Consider the following 21359-nt stretch of genomic DNA (forward strand, 5'->3'; position numbering starts at 1 on the left):
CCCTCGCATATCATCTCCTTGACCTCTTCCAAACCTGAATTGGGTTCTGAAGGGCCTCCCTGCGTTTTTTTCACCATTTTCCTTCAGTCTTGGGCCCAATTTTTCAGGCTGTTCAGCTGTAGCCAAGGTCGTGTTATCAGAGCAAATGAAAACACGTCTGCTCTCTCCAAAGACCAGAGACATTATGCTGGAAGATGCTGGAAGACATGACAACAGATTAATATATCAATGCCCTAAGATGCTTCATTGCCATTTGAGGAGCCGTTAGGCACATAAGATTAGATCAGGGCACGAACTTTGTCGGAGCAAAAAATGAAATGGGTAAAGCTCTAAAAGAAATGGATTAAGACAAAATCGCTTCTTATCTAGCAGATAGACAGTGCGATTTCTGCATGAACACGCGAAGTGCTAGTCATGTTGGAGGCATATGGGAGAGGCAGATCAGAACCGTGAGGAGTGTGCTATGTTCAGCTTTTGCTTGTGGTGCTGGAAGATTAGACGATGCTTCTTTGAAGACTTATTTTTATGAAGCCATGTCTATTGTGAACAACCGCCCACTAACAGTAGACAGTATAAATTACCCTAAAGGTCTCGAGCCACTGACTCCGAACCATATTCTCACAATAAAGTCCTCTATTCCACTACCTCCACCTGGACATTTCATCACAGAAGACCTGTACGCAAGAAAGCGCTGGAGAAAGGTCTAATACCTTTCTGAACAGTTTTGGAGTAGATGGAGAAGGGAATATCTTGCAAATATCATCCATCCATCCATCCATCCATCCATCTTCATACCCGCTTATTCCCGTTAACAGGGTCGCGGGGGTCTGCCGGTGCCAATCTCTGGCTCTCATAGGGTGCTGGGCGGGGGTACACCCTGGACAGGGCGCCAGTCCATCACAGGGCAACACAGAAACAGACAACCATTCACTCTCTCATTCACTCCTATGGGCAATTTAGAGACTCCAATCAACCTTACAGTCATTTTTTTGGATTGTGGGAGGAAGCCGGAGTACCCGGAGGAAACCCACGCAGCACGGGGAGAACATGCAAACTCCACACAGAAAGGACCCAAGTCCACTTGCAAATATCAATCTAAGGCAAAAATGGCACGCACAAAGGAGAAATGTGAAAGTTGGCAACATTGTCATTGTGAAGGAAGACGAGGCCCCTCATAACGACTGGAAACTTGCCAGAGTCCTTGAAGCTCATGAAGATGATGACGGACTGGTGAGAAGAGTGACCCTTAAAATGGGACAGCCAAAGATGAGAAAAGATGGTGAACGTCTAAGCAAGCCATCCATTATTGAAAGACCCATTCAGAAGTTAGTTATTCTCGTAGAAAGCAACTGAACCTTTTGCCTTTCACTGAATAGTTAGTGTAGTGAATAAATAGAAGAGTTTCTACTTTCAAATATGTATGTGTTTTTGAGCAAAGATAATTTTGGTGGGAGAGTATCTGACGCTGTCAGTCTATTTAAGTTGCCATGACAACATGCGAGGTTGATTTTATTACAATTGTCATTTTATTTAATGTTGCACTCTATTATAAAATGTCTGTTTTGGTAGTCATTTTAATGTCAATGTGTTATTTTATTTATTTTGTTTGTGATATTTGTCCTGTTATTAAAGTTTATTGAGAGTGATGTAATTGTGCAATGGGAGTTTACCGGAAAGGACTCAGAGTTTACGCGTGTTTCAGCACGGAAAATATACACTCGCTGTCTTATTTTTGCTCCCTTGTTTCTGTTGGTCATCAGGCGAACACGGTGAATATTGTTTATTTAATGCTTATGAGTGGTTTAAATTGTTTGTGTGACATTTTATATGGAAATTTGTGTCAAACTGTGAATTGTCTTTGTTATTTCAGTTTTCACGGTGCTCCACCCGTCAATTCTTCTGTGAAGATTAAACCTTTGAGTGGATATCAGTTTGTCTCGTGAACTTTTTGAATGACCGACAGTTATAGTGAAAACGTGAGCTATTCCCATCCGTCGGAGGTGTATTGTCTTCTGTCGGGCACGCTGGTGCGCAGCTCCATCTATTCCCCGTGGGAAACTCCGGGTCTCAGCGCGCAGCTCTGCTCCTCCTACGGCCGTGGTTAGTGTGCATCTCCGCTTCATCCCGATGTGAACTGCGGGCCCCAGCGTACAGCTTGTTTCATCCCGTTCAGAAAAATAAAACATCAGTGTGCAGCTCTGCTTCATCCTGTGGTGAGACTGAACTGAACTGAAACCCCGCTTCCAGTAAATTGATGCATGATTTCACTACAAAGGTAAAGGAAACTGAATTTTAGCTGATCAAATACAATTTTTCTGTGAAAATCAAGAAGATTCAAACCATGATGCAGCAGCAGGAAGTGATAATAAAACTGATAAAGGGCAAAGAGAGCTTAATCCACTCAAAGAACAATCAAAAACAAGGAAGTCCTCCCGTGAGAGAAGGTTAACACCTGAAATGCAAGAGCTAAAACAGCAAGAATCAGTTCAAAGAGAGGGAAAGTTCAAGTCAGCTTATGAAAAATGGAAAACTCAAGTTAGAGAAGTGCATTCAACATTAAAGCATGAATGTGAAGCGCATCTGATCAACGTGTGTGTGTGTGAGACTCTCTACCTGGGACTCTAATCTCCTCCGTTGGTTCTCTCTCACACACACTGCGGAGAACACAGCAGCCATTGCCCGTCAATAACTTCCGGGTCCCGTCATAACTTCCGGGTCTAAATAGCGAATGGTCAAACTAAATAAGGAACAGTAAAAAAGTATTTTTCCTCAAAAGAGAAGTCCACAGGAGTGAGATCAGAAAAACACAAACTCAACTGGCACACATTGGATGTGAGCTGTGTGGTGAAATAGATATAGATGGTAAGCTAGTGCCCCCTCACACACTGAGGTCAAAAGCTGAATAGGTTTCACTTCTGGGTGAACATGAATGTGCCGTCAAGCCGAAATAAAATTAAAATAAACATTTGAAAAAGACCAATTTTCTCCAAAATAACAGATGCACAAACTCAGGGTATTTGGAAGCCGTTGACATAGTTTCAGGTCGAACAGGCACTGCGTCGGGGAGACATATGCTCCACACACACACACACACACACACACACACACACACACACACACGCACACACACACACACACACACACACACACACACACACAGATCTTCGTTGAATTTAGAGATAGATGTAATTTATGAAACTTATCAGAATCAGAATCAGAATCAGAAATGTTTTATTTGCCATGTACAGTTTTAAGGACAGTACAAGGAATTTGACTTGGTGGTTGGTTCACAAAACAAACAACAAAAAGAAATAAAAACAAAACAACAAAGAACAACCCAGCAACAATAATAATAATAATAATGATAAATATAAAGGATGAGGGATAAATAAAGGATAGATAGAGAATAAAGGATAAATAGGATAAATATAAATATATATATACAGTGCAGCAGATATCAAGCTGGTAGAGGTGGTGATCGGGTGGGGGGTTCAGTGGGTGACTTGGGGTGTGTTCATGTGGATGGTGGCAGAGGGAAAGAAGCTGTTTTTGTGTCTGGAGGTTCTGGTCCTGATGGACCGAAACCTCCTACCAGAAGGGAGAGATTGAAACAGTTTATGACCGGGGTGGGAGGGGTCGGCCACAATCTTTCCTGCACGCCTCAAAATCCTGGAGGCGTACAGGTCCTGGAGGGAGGGCAGATTGCAGCCGATGACCTTCTCTGCAGAGTGGATGATACGCTGCAGTCTGGCCTTGTCCTTGGCCGTAGCTGCAGCGTACCAAATGGTGATGGAGGAGCAGAGGATGGACTGGATGATGGAGCTGTAGAAGTTCACCATCATCTTTGTTGGCAGACTGAACTTCTTCAGCTGCCGCAGAAAGTACATCCTCTGCTGAACTTTTTTGATAAGGGAGCTGATGTTCAGCTCCCACTTGAGGTCCTGAGTGATGATGGTCCCCAGGAAGCAGAAGTACTCCACAGAGCTCACTGTAGAGTCTCCCAGGGTGAGGGGGGTGAGGGGGGCTGGGTTCTTCCTGAAGTCTGCTATCATCTCCACTGTCTTTAAAGCATTGAGCTCCAGGTTGTTCTGGCTGCACCAGGACACCAGCCGGTCTGTCTCCCACCTGTAGTCAGACTCGTCTCCATCAGCGATGAGACCGATGATGGTCGTGTCGTCTGCAAACTTCAGGAGTTTGACCGACTGGTGAGAGGAGGTGCAGCTGTTGGTGTACAGGGAGAAGAGCAGAGGAGAAAGAACACAGCCCTGAGGAGATCCAGTGCTGATGGTCCGGGGAGCAGAGATGGTTTTTCCCAGCTTCACGTGCTGCTTCCTGTCAGACAGGAAGTCTGTGATCCACCTGCAGGTGGAGTCTGGCACGTTCAGCTGGGAAAGCTTGTCCTGAAGGAGAGCTGGGATTATTGTATTAAAAGCAGAGCTGAAGTCCACAAACAGGATCCTGGCGTAGGAGCCTGGGGAGTCCAGGTGCTGGAGGATGAAGTGGAGAGCCAGGTTTACAGCATCGTCTACGGACCTGTTGGATCTATAGGCAAACTGCAGGGGGTCCAGGTGGGGGTCGGTGATGTCCTTGATGTGGGAGAGCATGAGGCGTTCAAAGGACTTCATGACCACAGATGTCAGAGCGATGAGTCTGTAGTCATTAAGTCCTGTGATCCTCAGCTTTTTAGGGACAGGAACGATGGTGGAGGCCTTAAAACAGGCTGGTACGGTGCATGTCTCCAGTGAGGTGTTAAAAATGTCTGTGAACACTGGAGACAGCTGATCAGCACAGTGCTTTAAGGTGGAAGGAGAGACAGAGTCCGGTCCACAAGCCTTACGGGGGTTTTGTCTCCTGAAAAGTCTATTCACATCTCTCTCTTTGATGGAGAAAGGTGTCTCTGTAGGAGGGGGGGAAGATAGGGGAGAGAGCCTCTGTAGGCAGCTGGGGTGAAACTGTAGCTTTGATGTGGGGGGTGAAGGTGTTGGAGTGAGGCTGGTCAGAGGTGTGAGGAGGGTTGGAGTCAGGTCTGTCCCATTGTCTGTCAAATCTACAATAGAAGTTATTCAGACTGTTGGCCAGGCAGAGGTCGTTAGCAGCAGCAGGGGCTCTGGGCTTGTAGTTTGTAATTTGCCTGAGCCCTCTCCAGACAGAAGCCGAGTCATTTGCAGAGAACTGATGTTGTAACTTCTCTGAGTACAAACGTTTGGCTCTTCTCACCTCCTTTTCAAACGTGTACTTCGACTCTCTGTACCTGGCTCTGTCTCCACCCCTGAAAGCGACCTCTTTGTCTGCCCTCAGCCCTCTGAGCTTAGCTGTGAACCAGGGTTTGTCATTGTTATAACTCACCCTGGTCTTTGATGGAATGCAGCTGTCCTCACAGAAGCTGATGTAGGACGTCACAGCGTCTGTAAACTCATCCAGAGAACTGTTCGCAGACCTGAAAACATCCCAGTCAGTACAGTCCAAACACTCCTGGAGTTTCTCCACTGCTTCACTGGTCCATTGTTTAGATTCCTTCACCACAGGTTTACAGAGCTTCAGCCTCTGTCTGTATGAAGGAATCAGGTGGACCATCAAATGGTCCGATTGGCCCAGTGCAGCGCGGGAAACGGCGTGATAAGCACTGCTTAGTGTGGTGTAACAGTGATCCAGTGTCTTCTCCTCTCTGGTCGGACATTTAATTAATTGTCTATATTTGGGGAGCTGGTGTGAGAGGTTACCTTTATTAAAGTCACCAAGCACAATGATAAAAGAGTCCGGGTAGGTCCGCTCCATGCACAGGATCTGGTCGGCGAGTGTGCGCTGTGCCTCGCGCACATCAGCTGACGGTGGGATGTACACACCAACCAGGATGAATGAAGCGAACTCACGGGGAGAATAGAAGGGTTTGCTGTTGATAATAAAGGATTCCAGGTGAGGAGAGCAGTGCTGGAGGATCACTGTCACGTCGTTACACCAGTTACTGTTCACATAAAAGCAGATTCCTCCACCTTTCCTCTTCCCGGTGAGCTCCGCGTCTCGGTCCGCTCTGTGAAGTTGGAAGCCGGCCAACTGCAGCGCAGAGTCCGGTACCGCTCCACACAGCCACGTTTCCGTGAAGCACAGAACAGAAGATGAGGAGAAGTCTCTGTTTCTACCCAACAGCAGCTGGAGTTCGTCCACTTTGTTACACAGTGAGCGCACGTTAGAGAGGAATATCCCCGGTAACGGTGTGCGCCGGCCGCGCTGGCGGAGGCGCACAAGCGCACCAGCTCTTTTTCCTCTCCTCCGGCGCTTCACTGCGTGAGCAAAGGTGAGCGCACCTTTGAGTAAAATGTCCAGTAAATCCACAGAGGAAGCGATGAAAGTGGGAAATAAATCTCTCGGGGTTGTTGCCCTGACGTTCAAGAGCTCTTCTCTTGAATAAGAGAAGCCAGTTGCGGATTTTACAACAAAAACAAGACAAAAAAGTGCGGACCAACACACCACAGCAGCCATCCGCGGCGCCATCTTGATATCATCCTATTATGAGTGTTTGATGAATAGTTTGTTGAACTCAGCCCTAAATGAACAGTGGGAGCAGCAGCGTCTACGGTGTTGGATGTCACATCCACCACTGTAGACGCTACAGGTGCAGGTGAGCTGTGCACGGGAGGTGCGTGCACTGCGCGCCCCTCCCGAAAAGCAATAGTGTATCTTTGTCATTGGGAGCCTTATTAGTGCTGTGCCCTGTGACTGTCCCTGAAGCCCCTTCCTCTCTATATTCACAGCTTTCTCATTATTAATCTCTGATCAGTGAATGGACACATTTATACCGTGTGGTAAACGGAGGCAATGGACAAAGTCAGAGCTCTATTGAGCCCATGATTCCTCTAGCCCTCGGCTGTGAGGACTTCATGACATTTTTTAACGATAAAATTCATAAGATTAGAGATAAAATTAGCCACTCCCTGCCTTCACCTGGGCCTGCTGTACCATTAAATGTAAATAGGCCTAACCTAAACTGTTTCACACATATAGGACTTCAGGAACTTAACTCTATTATTTCATCCTCCAAACCATCGACCTGCCTTTCAGATCCGATCCCAACTAAGCTGTTTAAAGAAGTTGTTCCCCTGGTCTGCCCATCTTTGTTGGAGACAATAAATATATCCCTATCAATAGGCTACGTGCCACAGTCCTTTAAAGTAGCTGTAATCAAACCCCTTCTCAAAAAACGTACTCTTGATTCCAGCACTTTAGCAAACTACAGGCCTATATCTAATCTTCCTTTTATTTCAAAGATTCTTGAGAAAGTTGTGGCGGCTCAGCTCTGTGACTTCCTTCAAAACAACAACCTGTTCGAGGACTTCCAGTCAGGTTTTAGAGCTCAACACAGCACAGAGACTGCTTTAGTTAAAGTAACTAATGATCTACTCTGGGCTTCAGATGAAGGACGACTCTCAGTGCTGGTTTTATTAGATCTTAGTGCAGCTTTTGACACTATAGATCACTATATTCTACTAGAGAGATTAGAGGAATTACTTGGAATCACAGGGACTGCCCTAAACTGGTTTAAGTCCTACCTATCTGATAGGTACCAGTTTGTACACGTGAATAATAAGTGTACACTAAAGTAAGCTACGGGGTTCCTCAGGGCTCTGTGCTAGGTCCAATCCTCTTCTGTATCTATATGCTTCCCCTTGGTAATGTTATGAGAAAATACTCTGTTAACTTTCGCTGCTATGCTGATGATACCCAACTGTATGTATCAATGAAGCCAGGTGAGACAAATCAGCTATCTAAACTTGAGGCCTGTCTAAAGGACATTAGGGCCTGGATGGACCAAAATTTTCTTCTTCTTAACTCAGACAAGACTGAGGTCATTGTACTGGGCCCACGACACCTTAGAGAAACCTATGCTAGCCTAACTGCCCTAGATGGCATTACTCTGGCACGAAGCACAACTGTTAGAAACCTTGGGGTTCTATTTGATCAGGATTTATCCTTCAACTCTCACATAAAACAAACTTCAAGAACTGCCTTCTTTCATCTCCGTAACATTGCTAAAATCAGATCTATCCTGTCTCAGAGCGACGCCGAAAAGCTAGTCCATGCTTTTGTTACCTCTCGACTGGATTATTGTAATTCTCTTTTAGTAGGCTGCCCGAGCAAGTCGCTTAAGACACTTCAGCTGGTTCAAAATACTGCAGCACGTGTACTGACTAAAACTAGGAGAAGAGATCACATTACTCCTGTATTAGCCTCTCTGCATTGGCTTCCCATAAAATATAGAATAGAATTCAAGATTCTTCTTCTCACTTATAAAGCCCTAAATTGACAGGCACCAGCCTATCTCAAGGAGCTTGTAGTGCCATACAATCCCCCCAGAACACTACGCTCTCAAAATGCTGGCCTACTGGTTGTTCCATTTGTCTCTAGAAGTAGTATAGGAGGAAGAGCTTTCAGTTATCAGGCCCCACTTCTCTGGAACCATCTACCAACCACGGTTCGGGGGGCAGACACCCTCTCTACCTTTAAGGTTAGGCTCAAAACATTCCTCTTTGGTAAAGCTTTTAGTTAGGAACCAGCTCATAGCTCGTAGTTAAGATGCAATAGGCATAGACTGCCGGGGGGTCTGGCATGCTCGGTTGGAGAGGGCGTTAAGAGAGAGGTCATTTAGGTTAGAGAGGGACCGGAGAGGGTCCCATTCCTCTCTCGAACACTCCCTCTATGTCTGCTTCTTCCCTTGTGTGTTTGCTCCTGTACTCCTTCTGGCTTTTGTCTTGCAGGTTCGTGGGATCCTCAGTGTGGAGTTACAGAGACTCAACAACTCTGTCTCCACCCTTTCCTCTGCACACACCCAACACAGCATAACGTGGATGGCTGTTCATCATAGGAATGGGATCCACACAAGGTTCCTGCTGCTTAACAGAAGGTTTTCCTTGCCGCCATGATGAATTCATGTTGGGTGTGGGATACATATGTATGTGTATATACGTATATATGCATATGTGTGTCCTTAAGACTGCTCTACTGTAAAGTGTCTTGAGATACCATTGGTTATGATTTGGCGCTATACAAATAAAAGATTGATTGATTGATTGATTGAAGTGTCCTGATAAACACATGGAGACAGTGATATTGCATTAAAAATACGGTACACATTAAACATGTAATAAAACAATAATTATATCATCATTTGTATGGATTTAAAATCATATTAAAACATTTATCATGACATTCTGTTTAATTTCCTTTTAAAATACAGCATTAAAGCAGTATTAAAAAAAAAAAAAAAAGTATACCAGAAGTCTTTTTGACTCCTTTTTTCTTTTGTAGATCTTTGTTGAGTGTTTTAAAGCATCACTAAATGACTTCTTTATTAAAGATGACGTGGTTTTATGAGAGTGTGTCTGCAGCTTAAGCCAAGCCTGCTGCTTAAACCTGGTCAGGAGCAGATGAAACTGCTGTTCCAGTTAGAACCCTTAACGGAGCCGGACTCTCATGTTAAACCTGGACTTAACCCTGAGCTAATCTTGTGTTTTTGGAGCCCTTTTCTTATATTTTTGTTGTCGCTTTGTGTTTTCCTGAGAATTTTGTTGCACTCTTGCAGTTTTTGGGGTAAGTTTTGTGAATTTTGGTAAGTGTCTTGTCTGTTTTAGAGCAATTTTGTGTATTTTTGTTGTCGTTTTGTGTATTTTTGTTGTCCATGGGCAAGGGTTGGATATCTGCTCTAACGTCAGCGATACTGCACAAGGACTTCGTCCGCTACGGCAAGCTGAAGCGTGTGTGCAATGACATCAAAAATAGACTGGGGATACCATTTAGCTGTAGGCTATAATGTATTAAACACAGGGTATGGTTTGGTTTACAAACGTGTTGTATAAATATATGTTATATAAACATCTAATGATTTAAAAAAGGTATCCACCAGTCAGATGGAGTATCCGTAGGACCCTCCAGTCTGAGGATGCTATGTGTAATGGTGTGGTCACACCATTGCACCAAAAAGTCATAGAAAAAGATGAAAGCAATATATCTAAATGACATTTAGATATATTTGGTATTTCTCTGCTCTGCAACTTCGCTTCTAATCACAAAAACCAAAATTAAAGGAGGTCAGGGAAAAAAATGGTTTTCAACTTTTCCATCTAACTTTGAGTCATTGTTAATATACAACAATACAGCACTTTCCCATGTCATATCGTGATTAGTATTAATACATTAAACTTCAACAATAAGCCTAGCAAAGAACATCATCATCATGCGCCACTTACCTCCAATTTTGGCATCATAGGCCACGCCTACGCCGCACACACCATTGTTAGCTGCAGCAGCCACTTCTCCCGCACACCGAGTTCCATGTCTGCACAAAGAAATAGAAAGAGGATTTTTTCCATCTACAGTTCAAGCACAAAGCAGGTGAATCCTTAATAGTTGTGTTTGTCATCCACTGAACTCTGCGAAGCTTCAGAACAACAGGCGCTTAAGTGCCGCTAAAAATACAGCAAAAGAGCAACTCCTAATAGACTGATGGCTGCAACTATAGACACCAGAAAGCACAATACGCATTTAACATTAAAGGGCTGCCATTGTGAGAGGATTACAATTTGCTGTTTAAAACCACACAGAGAGCAGCAAAGCCTGTGGGACAAATTATACGCAAATCAAACAATCAGACCCATGGGATTTCTCTTTCACATGGAATAAACAAGTTAAAAGCTTCTTTTCTCCTCACAGAGAACATAATGCAAAACAATACCAAGAAATGACTCAAATAAATCAAATAATTAGCCATATAATGTGGAAGCTGTGAGCAAAAAAACAAACAAAACAAAACACAAGGTGGGCTCAAACAATGACTCATTTAATCACATTGTGTTTTAAAATACTCAGAAATATAAGAAACTTTTTCCAAGTTTCATGACTTATTCAACACTTATTGATGATTGCTGGGGATTTGTGCATTAAATAATAGTTATTATGATAATTCTTTATTTGTCTTTAAGCTGCTCGAGACAATATTTTTTGTCATCAGATGAAGACAGTTGTTATGACAATTATTATATTAATCATCATGTCATCAAATGTGCGTTCATGTGTACAATTTGTCATGCGTTAATACACGATGACTGCATTACTCTTTGTACTTTTGAACAGCTGTCATGTTAGCACACAGATAAGACCTTCAAGGCCAAAGACGGGCTCACATGCAGACACACACACACACATACACTCACATTCACATCAACACTTACACACACACACACACACACCAACTGACGCACAAACACTATCAAAGACAATACATCCACCTCTTCATCGTTCTTCAACATCTCCACTGTTGGGGGCATCTGACCCCCTCCTTTCCTCTCATCAGAGTGGAACTTTTCTCTATCTGTATAAAGTTTAAGCTGTGGAACTTTTCCAGTTAGTTGCTGGCTGCTTGCCCTTCCTACAGAATGGAAGCTTTTTTGTACTCTTTTTCATTTAGTTTATAATAAATGCTTTTTTTTATAAAATCATCATGCTTTGACTGAACTTCATCATTCGACCAGAGCACAAACATGTCTCCAAATGAGGGCAACCGCAAATTTGCTGTGACAGTGTAGGCCTTATAGATAATCATTTGCTTAAAACAAAGATATAAGGTTGAAATTCCCGCTCAAAAGTTTGTTTTAATCTCCACTGTGAACACTCTCCAATTGACATGATCAGAAAAGTTCCATTGTGGGATATGGAGTCCCGTAGACGTATGTGTAACCCATGTTACTTGAGCCGCTTTTATTTTAAAAACCTTCCAGCCACACTGCTGTTTTCCACCTCCAAAATGGAGTCATTGTCATCTTAAGCTGCACTTGTCTCAGCTCCTCACTTGAATCCGGACAAAGTCCCGAACTAAGTCCAATGAATTGACGTTGACTAAAGGCAAGCAAACACTGTGCGATTTTTCGCCCATTTTGAGCCGATTTTTCACTTGTGCGTTTATTTTTGGAATTGGGCCAAGTCTCGGCTAAATCGTGTGTCGTGCATCGTGTAGTATACATGTGTTCACGAGAAACAATTAACACCTCATGACCAACTCTTGATCAGTCATTGTATGGTGTTAAAGAAATAAAACATGTTTGAAATCCAGTCGCTCCCCGTGAGGGTATCGCACTGTTGAAGCAGCGCAACGGACCGTGTGGGCGACCGTGGCTCAGGTGGTAGAGGGGGTTATCTTCTGATCAAGAGGTTGGGGATTCGATCCCAGTCTATGTGTGTCCTTGGGCAAGACACTGAACCCTAAGTTGCTCCCAGTGGTTGACCAGCACCTTGCATGGCAGCTCAGTCCCATTGGAGTTGATATTGTAAAGCGCTTTTGGACTACTTCAGTGTAGCCATAAAAGTCCACTTTCGGGTTCTTCTTGTGTTTTATTAGCAACGCTTCAGAGTTCTTCCTCTAATTTGTATGTTGCATTTCCAGAAACAACACCCCGACGTGTCGTATATGGATGTACTAATGTGAGCAGTCAGATCGGTCTATATAGTGTGAGAACATGAATCATTCAGACTGCAATTGAGTAGCACAATTTGAGCTTGAGTTGAGTACAACAATTGAAAAAAATCACATAACCAGATTTAATGGTGAGTGTATGGATTGACCGTGGCTCAGGTGGTAGAGGGGGTTATCTTCGAACCTAGAGGTTGGGGGTCTATACGTCGAAGTGTTGTTGGGCAAGACACTGAACCCCAAATTGCTCCCAGTGATCGACTAACAGCTCAGTTCCATTGGTGTGTGAATGTCCTGATATTGTAAGGCACTTTGCCACTACTTCAGTGTGGGGATAAATCAAGACCATTTAGAAGTGCTTTTACTTCATTCTTACGTGATTTTTTGTTTCTCCCCCTAAAAACTCTGCCAAAGTGACTTCCCAACACTTGTCCAGCATTTTCACAAAATGAAATTTGCGGCCTACACAGAAAGATCTGAATTCAAATGAAATTAAATACCGGGAACAAATTAGAACCAAAATGGTGTCGAGAAGGAAGCAAAAACACTTCAATGCGCCAACCTTTTCCAACAATGTCGATTAACTGAGTAAATGCTCTTCAATTTATTGATCTATGAGGCAAACACTATGGATTTATCTGATAAAAAAATTTTTTGTCCTCAGCAGCTTTAAGCAACTCAGAATATTAATGCATTAAGACTTTTCTTGATATTGAACAAAGGACTGGGTAAGTGGTGAGGAGTAGTTTGCCTATAGGACACGTTCTCTGTTGAGAAGTTGTCTTAAGTTGTTGGTGGATTATCGGCTTTCCTCAGATCACAAGTCTGTGAATTCCTCACTGGGTTGAATTTAATAAACTACATTCCTGTGTTTGTGTTTGAAAGTTTTGTCCTTTGGTTGAACCAGTCTTCGTCGGCAGACTTTGAACACAGCAGATATAGTATGTGATGTTCCCTCCACCGTTTCTGGGCTATGCTGGCAGTTCCTATTGCTCCTATTGAACTTATTACTGTTAATCATTTGGCCTGGGATTTGAGCTGCATTTACTGCTAAGCTCTACACATTTACAGTTGCTTAATATACCTTTTATGTGTATATGGTTTTATTCTAACCATGGACGTTCTGCATTCTGTTTAGAAACAACATAGCAGGATTTATCAAGAAAGAAGCAAAAACCAGAGGACAGAAACAAAGCTATGACTAAAACATTGCTTTTACAGGAGCTTGTCACAGGCTTGCTGAAAAAACAACATATAGACCTCATTGATGTGCATGAAATATTCATTATTTTTCCTTATTATTAAGTTGTACGAACACTGCAGAGCCTCATGGAAGACAGGTTTTCCCGAGTGTGTTGTCGAGACACTTCACAAAGGAAAAAATATATTTCTCAGATTCCCGAAGTTTTTATTTACTGGAACATGAAATGGAATTTACTTGATCAAAAACTAAAAATGAAGATCTGAGCATCTTTGCATATGTTAGCAGCACAAAATAAAGCATCAATACTCGAGAAATTGATTCATCGACTTTCAGGATCCAGGGCCAGTGATCAGACTACAAATGAAGGAGCAATGAATGAGCATTTGGCATTCACCACAGGTCATTAAGATTGTCTCCAGATTTCAGATAACAAAGCCTGGTTTCAGACCAATCTCTTAAATGTGCCAAGATATCTGTTTAACAAGTGACAAAAATGACTTCCTGTTTGATCTCTCTGATTCACAGGGTTACAGTAATAAAATACCTCATGCTGGGGTTCTTATCAAATGCTAAATCTGCACTTTTGTCATGCTATTGGAATTTTGGATCTAATCTGACAAGTTTTCATCAAAACTCACCATTAACACTATATTTTTGTTGAACTTTGCGTAATCTATTTTGAATAACTTGGGTCTGACAACAACTGCGATGTGTGAAAGAAGCAATCAACTAACCAGACTGCCCCCATTTTTTAGTGACTGCTATGTTACATTTGAAGGTTTTTAGCCAACTTTACATTACATCGTTTGACAAAATAAGGTTTGACAAAGCTCTCAAGAACTTTCTGTCTGGTATGTACATTGCCTTTTCCAGTAGTCTATGATGGGCTCCATCCAACAGTCCTGAACAGGTTATGGTCTAAAAGTTGAATTGATGGTTAAATTACTTTAGAATAAAATACATTAAAATGTTTCTTTAATAACATGTCTGCATGTGAAGCATCAAACATTTAAAGTCCTTGGTTCTGTTCCCAACACAACACCAGGCTCAGGCCTGCCCATTACATTTTAAATCACTATTTTGTGTGTGACCAATGGCTGATAGACCGTTACCAACTCACCCACATACTGTCTGTAAATGTATTTCTCCCTAAATGAATGCAGTGCAGTAAGGGTTGTGTAGAGCCCGTCAGTCTTTTTAAAACATAAAAATTGTAGCTTTAGCAACAAGAATTTTTTTTAAAGAAAAGTTATCAATAATCTTATCTAAGACAATGGTTATTCTGTGATAATACAGTGATTGTATTTTGCTAATTTAAAATGACTTAGATCTTTAAAAGTACTTCTCTGTAGCTGTACTTTATTGTTATTGGTATTTACAACCACAACAATAATTATTATTATCATGTTTGCTGCGAAGAAGTCCAGCCAGCTTAAGATACCACAATCTTATCTTCCAACTGTCAATAAAATAAAATGGTTTCGAAGACTCTTTAATGGAAGCCTCCCAATCAATGAAAAATAATATAGTAATGCTGTTAGCACAACTTTTTATACTCAGACTTGAAGAATTGTGATGCCAAAAAACAACAAATCACAATCGGAGAAAGAAAAACAGAAGAAAGCTTTAACAAAACTTGGATAAAAGGCGATCAAACGAGTGATGCTCTGTTTCCACAACTAAAGTGACCTTTTCTTATCTTATCTGGAGGAGAGAAACGGATTGAGTGGGATGATGCTATTATCTCCCCTCCTACAGGCCAGCCACTGTATGGAAAAAGCCATTGCAATCATCGGAGAATACAGAATAGGAGTCTTACATTATGATCCTTCTGGATATGAGGCAATATAAGCAGTCAATACAGAAAATAAATCAACAGTCTTCTACTGGATGGAAGCTAATCAAGCTCAGGTTTGTGCTACTGAAGCTAACCAAATCTGTGAGTGCTCTCTTCACTATACACTCACCAACTCAGCTAAAGCTTCTGTCTTCTTCTGTCTGTCTCCTACTTACTTATTTTTGTGTCAGTGTTTAAAGTATCTCAGCCGAACAGCCGTCTGCACTACGTTGCCAGACAGAGCTGGCAATTTCACAGATAAAATGCATAAAATTCCCTAAAATATCACCTAAATCGCCTTCTTCAGACACTATAAACCCAACCTGACAATGCAGCTTCTGTTGACTTCCTTACCTCTTTACTCACTTTCCTCACATACATTTGTAGCTTATTTCTCCCATAAAGGAGAATTAGGATGTTTTCAGTTATTTTTTTATTGATTTATTATATTTAGGCCCATTTCTTTTTAAATGATAAACATTTAAATTAACTAGAAATTAAGGATTATTTTAAAAAGAGGAAGGATGAGTGTCCGACGCAAGGCCGTGCTGAAATGTGGATAGGGTTTTTTTTTTTTTTTTTTTTTAAACAGACTAAAAAAGTCTAGGAAGCTACTTTTTATCAGTTTTTTTTATACCAGAGTACCTTATTAGGCAATGCCTATAACAGAACAGTGAGGCCTTGGTCAATCCGTGTATCATTCGTTTATTTGTTTTTCATGTAACAAAAACATGAAAAACAAAAATAACAGTCATTATTTGATATTTGTTTCCAAAAACCAAAATGTAAAAACGTAAAACGTCTTGTTTTTCAAATTCAAGCTCTTTTACTTTGGTACAGAAAACGAAAAATGGAAAACGAACATCTTTATTAGTTTTCTCCAATTTCCGATTGGCCAAAGTACGTGACCTGGTAGTGAAGCGTTACACATTCTGCGATATCTTTAGCTTTAGGAGTTTCTAAATCTTCCAAAATGTCCGTGAGGAGGTTCTGTGCCCAACACCAGCTAAAGCGAAAAGCGTTAGCGTTAGCATTGAGAGTACACTTCCGGGTCACGTACTTTGGCCAATCGGTAATAGAGAAAATGAATAAAGGTGTTAGTTTTTTGTTTTCTGTACGGAAGCAAAAGAGCTTGAATTTGAAAAACAAGGCGTTTTTCATTTTTTTCATTTTGGTTTTGGAAACAAATATCAAAAAAACATAAACATTTTTGTTACATAATGAAAAACAAATGAACGAATGATACACAAATTCTTGGTCACTCCTGTACAACAACTCTATGCACTATACCAAGGTTCGTTCAGCGCATACTGATCACATCAACTACAAGCAGCTGAACCAGTCACTAAAGCCATGTGGTCTGTTGGTCTTTTTGGCACATGATCTCTATGCCATCAATCAGTTGCCTGCAGTCAAGGATTGTGTCATTTTATGAAGCAGGGCAGTGAACAGATGTTCTGCATATATTGGGGACTTATATAAACCAATATCTGATATATCGGCCAATATATGAAACTTAGAACATTGGTTTGCACAGAACATATAGTGTACATAAACATACATTCTTATAACACCCAAAATATGACTCAAGACAAATAAACAGAACACTATAAAACTAAAATAAGGAACTTTAATTCACAACACTGTCAACAGAAGGACTGTAAAGACACTGATGAATAAGACTTATGTAAACAAAGTTGTGCAAACTTAATATCTAGAATAGAAATGTAAACTAGAATATTCTGCATTTCAAACAGTAAACACGGATACATAAAAAAAAAAAATTATAATTGCAAACAGAGAACTAGTGCACTTCTCCCAGTCTTTTAATTTTGTAATCAATACTTCCAACTCAAAAGTAGCAGAAAGCACAGCGCAGGACATTAAACATAATCGGCTCGCCAATAAATCGGCTCGCTGATTTTCGAGCACTACCCAAAACAATAAGCTGATAGATGATACAATTGATACTAGTTTTATAACATCAAGCATGAAATTACTGAAGAAAAAAAAAAGTCTAACCACACTCAAACGTCTATATTATTTTATTGTGTTAGTAGTTTAAAGTGAAACAAGTGTAACCTAGATCTTCAAATAAAGAGAGGTGAAGCGACATATGTGCTAAAAAATATTGAATTACATTAGTGGATTTCAGCATCAAACAATCCCATTAAATCTTTGAAAATAAGAAAATGTGTCATTTTAAATCAGACAAAATTTAATGTTGAACTCAAACACATGTTAATTAGGTGTTTGTGTAGTTTGTTTGCCAAAGCATCACAGAGTGTGGCTGAGGCTGAAACCATATTGGTTTGAAAGTAGAATTTTTTATTTGGCATTGCTTAGTTAGTTCTTTTATTATCTGTTTTAGTCGGAGTGAATGGGAGCCATTCATTAAAGCGGCCAGAAGGATTAGACTTTTTTCTGCTTAACTCAGCTCAGTTGGCCTGCTGCTGGTCTTTTCAAATGGTTACACTGGAGTGGGAGATATTTTAATTGTGTGGAAATAACACAGGGGTTTTGTACTTGGTCAAACCATTTAGCATTTTTAAAATCTTTCCATCCACTTAAATCTTATTTTTCAGACACTAGTTAGAAAACTAAAACAAACAAGGCTGGCGAATGCATCTCCTTAATAAATCAAGGAAGTTCTACGTGTGTGTGTGTTTGTGGAGCGAATTTTTCCCCGACGCGGTGTCTGTTCAGTGGTGAAACTTTTTTGACTGCTTTGCACATAGGTTGAGTGTGTGCATGCATTATTTTGAACTTATTTCGAGTTGCGAAAAATTTATTTTAATGTTATTTTACCCAGAAATTAAACCTATTCAGCTTTTGACTTCAGTGTGAGGGGGCACATTTACAACCTCTAATAATCAGTAAAAGAAGACCCTCCTCCAGTCCACAAAAGATCAATATTAAAAACGGTTTTGTACTGCTAAAAGTTATTTAAGTGTGTTGCAAAACATTTATTTTCATTTTGTTTTGAAATTACGGCTCCCAATTTCGATCGCGTCGCGGAACTTCCGGGTCCGTTTACCTGTGACGGAGTGTGTGCATGCACACGGCTGACGCGTGTGCGTGCGTGAGAAAGAAACCCACGGAGGAGATGGAGAGAGTCCCACATGGAAACCAGGAGGACAGGTAGCGAGTCTCACACACACGTCTAAAAACATGCCGTTTTATGTAAAATAAAACAAAAAAACGAAACAACATTTATACAAAAAGTACACAAAACGACAACAGAAATGCAGAACAATATACAAAAAGTCTCCAAAAACACACAAAATGACTCCAAAAAACATACAGAAAAAAACAACAACAAAAATATATATGGAAATGAGTCAAAATACAAAAAACTAAATATTTAGATATTAAATACACAAAATGACAACAGAGATGCACAAAACCACACCACAAAAAGATACAAAAATGACTCCAGACTTACCTTACAATCTCAACAAAAAAACAACAATTATACAAAAAATACACAAAAAGACAACAGAAACAACATACATTACAGAAAACTACACCAAATGAAAAAAACATAAAAATGAGTGAAAAAAAACAACAAACATATTTATCATGCACATGTCCCCTAGAATTAAACCAGGGTAATTGCACACGCTATTTTACTTTGCACCTGCAATATTACCCCTTTATAACACTACAGAGTACAGAGTATGTACACCTCTTTGTACATCCAACCTTCAAACACATACTCATTTGACCATAATTGACAACTCTACTTAAGCTCCTCCCACTATATGAATACATACTTCCGACGGGCACTGTACTAGTTAAAGACAAAACAATGAATTATGGCATTGACACCTGAAGGCAAATGATAGCTTTAATCCATCTTATTTGCATCTCATTCTGTGGAGTAAAACTTGTTTACAGCTGAGGGGAAATCTAACTTCACAAAGAGGATCAGGTCTTTCTTTCATTAAAAGATCACGGTAAGTACAAGTTTAAGAGATGATATCTCTGCTTTATGAGGTGCAAATAGGTTAAAAAATGCAGCCACTGCAATAAAAACAGGCATAACCCAAGGATAAGGTCACCAAAAGGCAAGGTTTGAATTCTTCTACACTATTTACATCAGGTCATTTAAGTAAGTGTGTCTTTATCTGTTCACTGGGCTTCATATCAATCAAAGTAACTAACAAAGAAAAAAAAAACACAAACAACTCCACAGCAAGGACCACGTCTAAACAGATTTATGTCCCCACACTGGAGCCACAATTGGTTTACCATCCCATTCATCAGTATCTAGGCAGCAGAACAGGGAGATATTGATTAACTGCAGGTGATCAGAAATGGAGGTTTGAATTAGGACTGTCACCCTCATTCATTTTAGGCAATATTTATAATATATATCCTAAGAAAGCCACACCTTTCAATCAAGCTGTCCCTTTCCGAGACAAAAATATTACCCAGATGGACAAAGAAAAGCAAAGGAGATGTACATGTGAGATCCCTGCCAGCATGCATCGAAAAAAAACTCTATTTGGCTGTCTGGAGAGTAAACAAGATGTCCTCACAGCAGAATAAACAAGACAAAGGAAAGCAGATTCACAGCTTTTGGCCTCAACAAAAGCTTTATGTACAATAATTAATAAACTCTACAAGTAGTGGAGATAATTCTTTGGAACAAAAGAGGAATTAAATTTAAGTGTGTCTTTATTTTTACTGCAGAACAACAGCTTTCATTGGCCTCACAGAACTTTCTACAGATAAACCACTTAAAGTAAATTCTATTCTATTATTTAATTTGTATAGTTATTATTAAAAAAGGACCACCATTGATCACAGATACACACACTGCACTGTAATCTGTATTCAAAATGTATTCCAATACAAGTAAAAGGAGCTCAGCCGAAATATTACTTACCCGGGGTTTCCACTGGATACGTCTCCGCTGCGCCAAGGCACCGATCCGATATTTCACCGCTGTCCGCCGTCCGGTAATTCACACCGGTTGCGTTTTGAGTGCACCGTGGTGCTCTCCGTTTGAACGACTGTGACGTCACGAGAGAGAGCAGTTCCCACGATATTTATATAATCGTGCGAGAACGCGGTTAAATATATGTATTATAAACGCAACAATAAACAGATAAACAGGTCAGTGTTCCTAATGAAGGAGAACAAGAAGGTTGAACTCTCTGGATTTGTCATAGACACATTTTTTATCAACAGCCAACAGAGAAGAGATAAAACTGCACCAGTAAAACATGAACTAAATCAAAGTTGCTGCAGTTTACAGAGTAGTTACAGTATGAGAGGAAACAATATAGTGGATGTGAATTTGTTTTTACACATTATGACGTTTTGGTGATGTATTTACTTGAAATATAATCTGAAGTGTTTTATTTTGAAAAGTAACCCGATATTTTATTGCGGAGTACGTGCTTAATTTCCTGTTTGGCTTCATTTGCTCTGTGCTGATTGATGCGTCGTGCTCCGGTGTCCACCAGAAATAGAAGCCCTGCGTATATCTGGAGGAGGGCACCGGACTACAGCATCTGGGAAGGATCAGACACGCACCACAGCGGACCCGGTGGAAATTATCACATAGACTAAAATGGAAACCTATCAGCTCCGGTGACACGGCGGTGACGTAATGCAGCGGAGACGCATCCAGTGGAAATTGGGGGTTAGGCTAAAGTGTCAGGTTCTGTTTAGTTTTACTTGTCTGTAGCCCTTGTGGTCCTCTTTTTGTTCTGTGTTTATAGTTCTAGTTTCTTGTGTTAACTCTTGTCTTTGTGTCTCCAGGTGTTCCTGCTCGTGTTTCCACCTCCCAGTGATGTCAGTGTGTTTGGGTTGTTGAGTGATTAGCTGAATCCAGGTGTGGCTCGTTCCCA

General features: G+C 40.9%; 1 protein-coding gene across 1 annotated transcript in view; it reads right to left on the minus strand.

Annotated features, from left to right (window-relative positions):
- The window catches only part of furinb (furin (paired basic amino acid cleaving enzyme) b), a 196648-nt gene that overhangs the window by 53854 nt on the left and 121435 nt on the right, over positions 1-21359 (minus strand). The window contains exon 7 of the mRNA XM_028449435.1: positions 10239-10327. Coding sequence (XP_028305236.1) covers positions 10239-10327 — 89 coding nt within the window. The remainder of the gene's footprint in view (positions 1-10238; positions 10328-21359) is intronic.

The sequence above is a fragment of the Gouania willdenowi genome, chromosome 6, assembly GCF_900634775.1.
Source record: "Gouania willdenowi chromosome 6, fGouWil2.1, whole genome shotgun sequence".
Classification (NCBI taxonomy): domain Eukaryota; kingdom Metazoa; phylum Chordata; class Actinopteri; order Blenniiformes; family Gobiesocidae; genus Gouania; species Gouania willdenowi.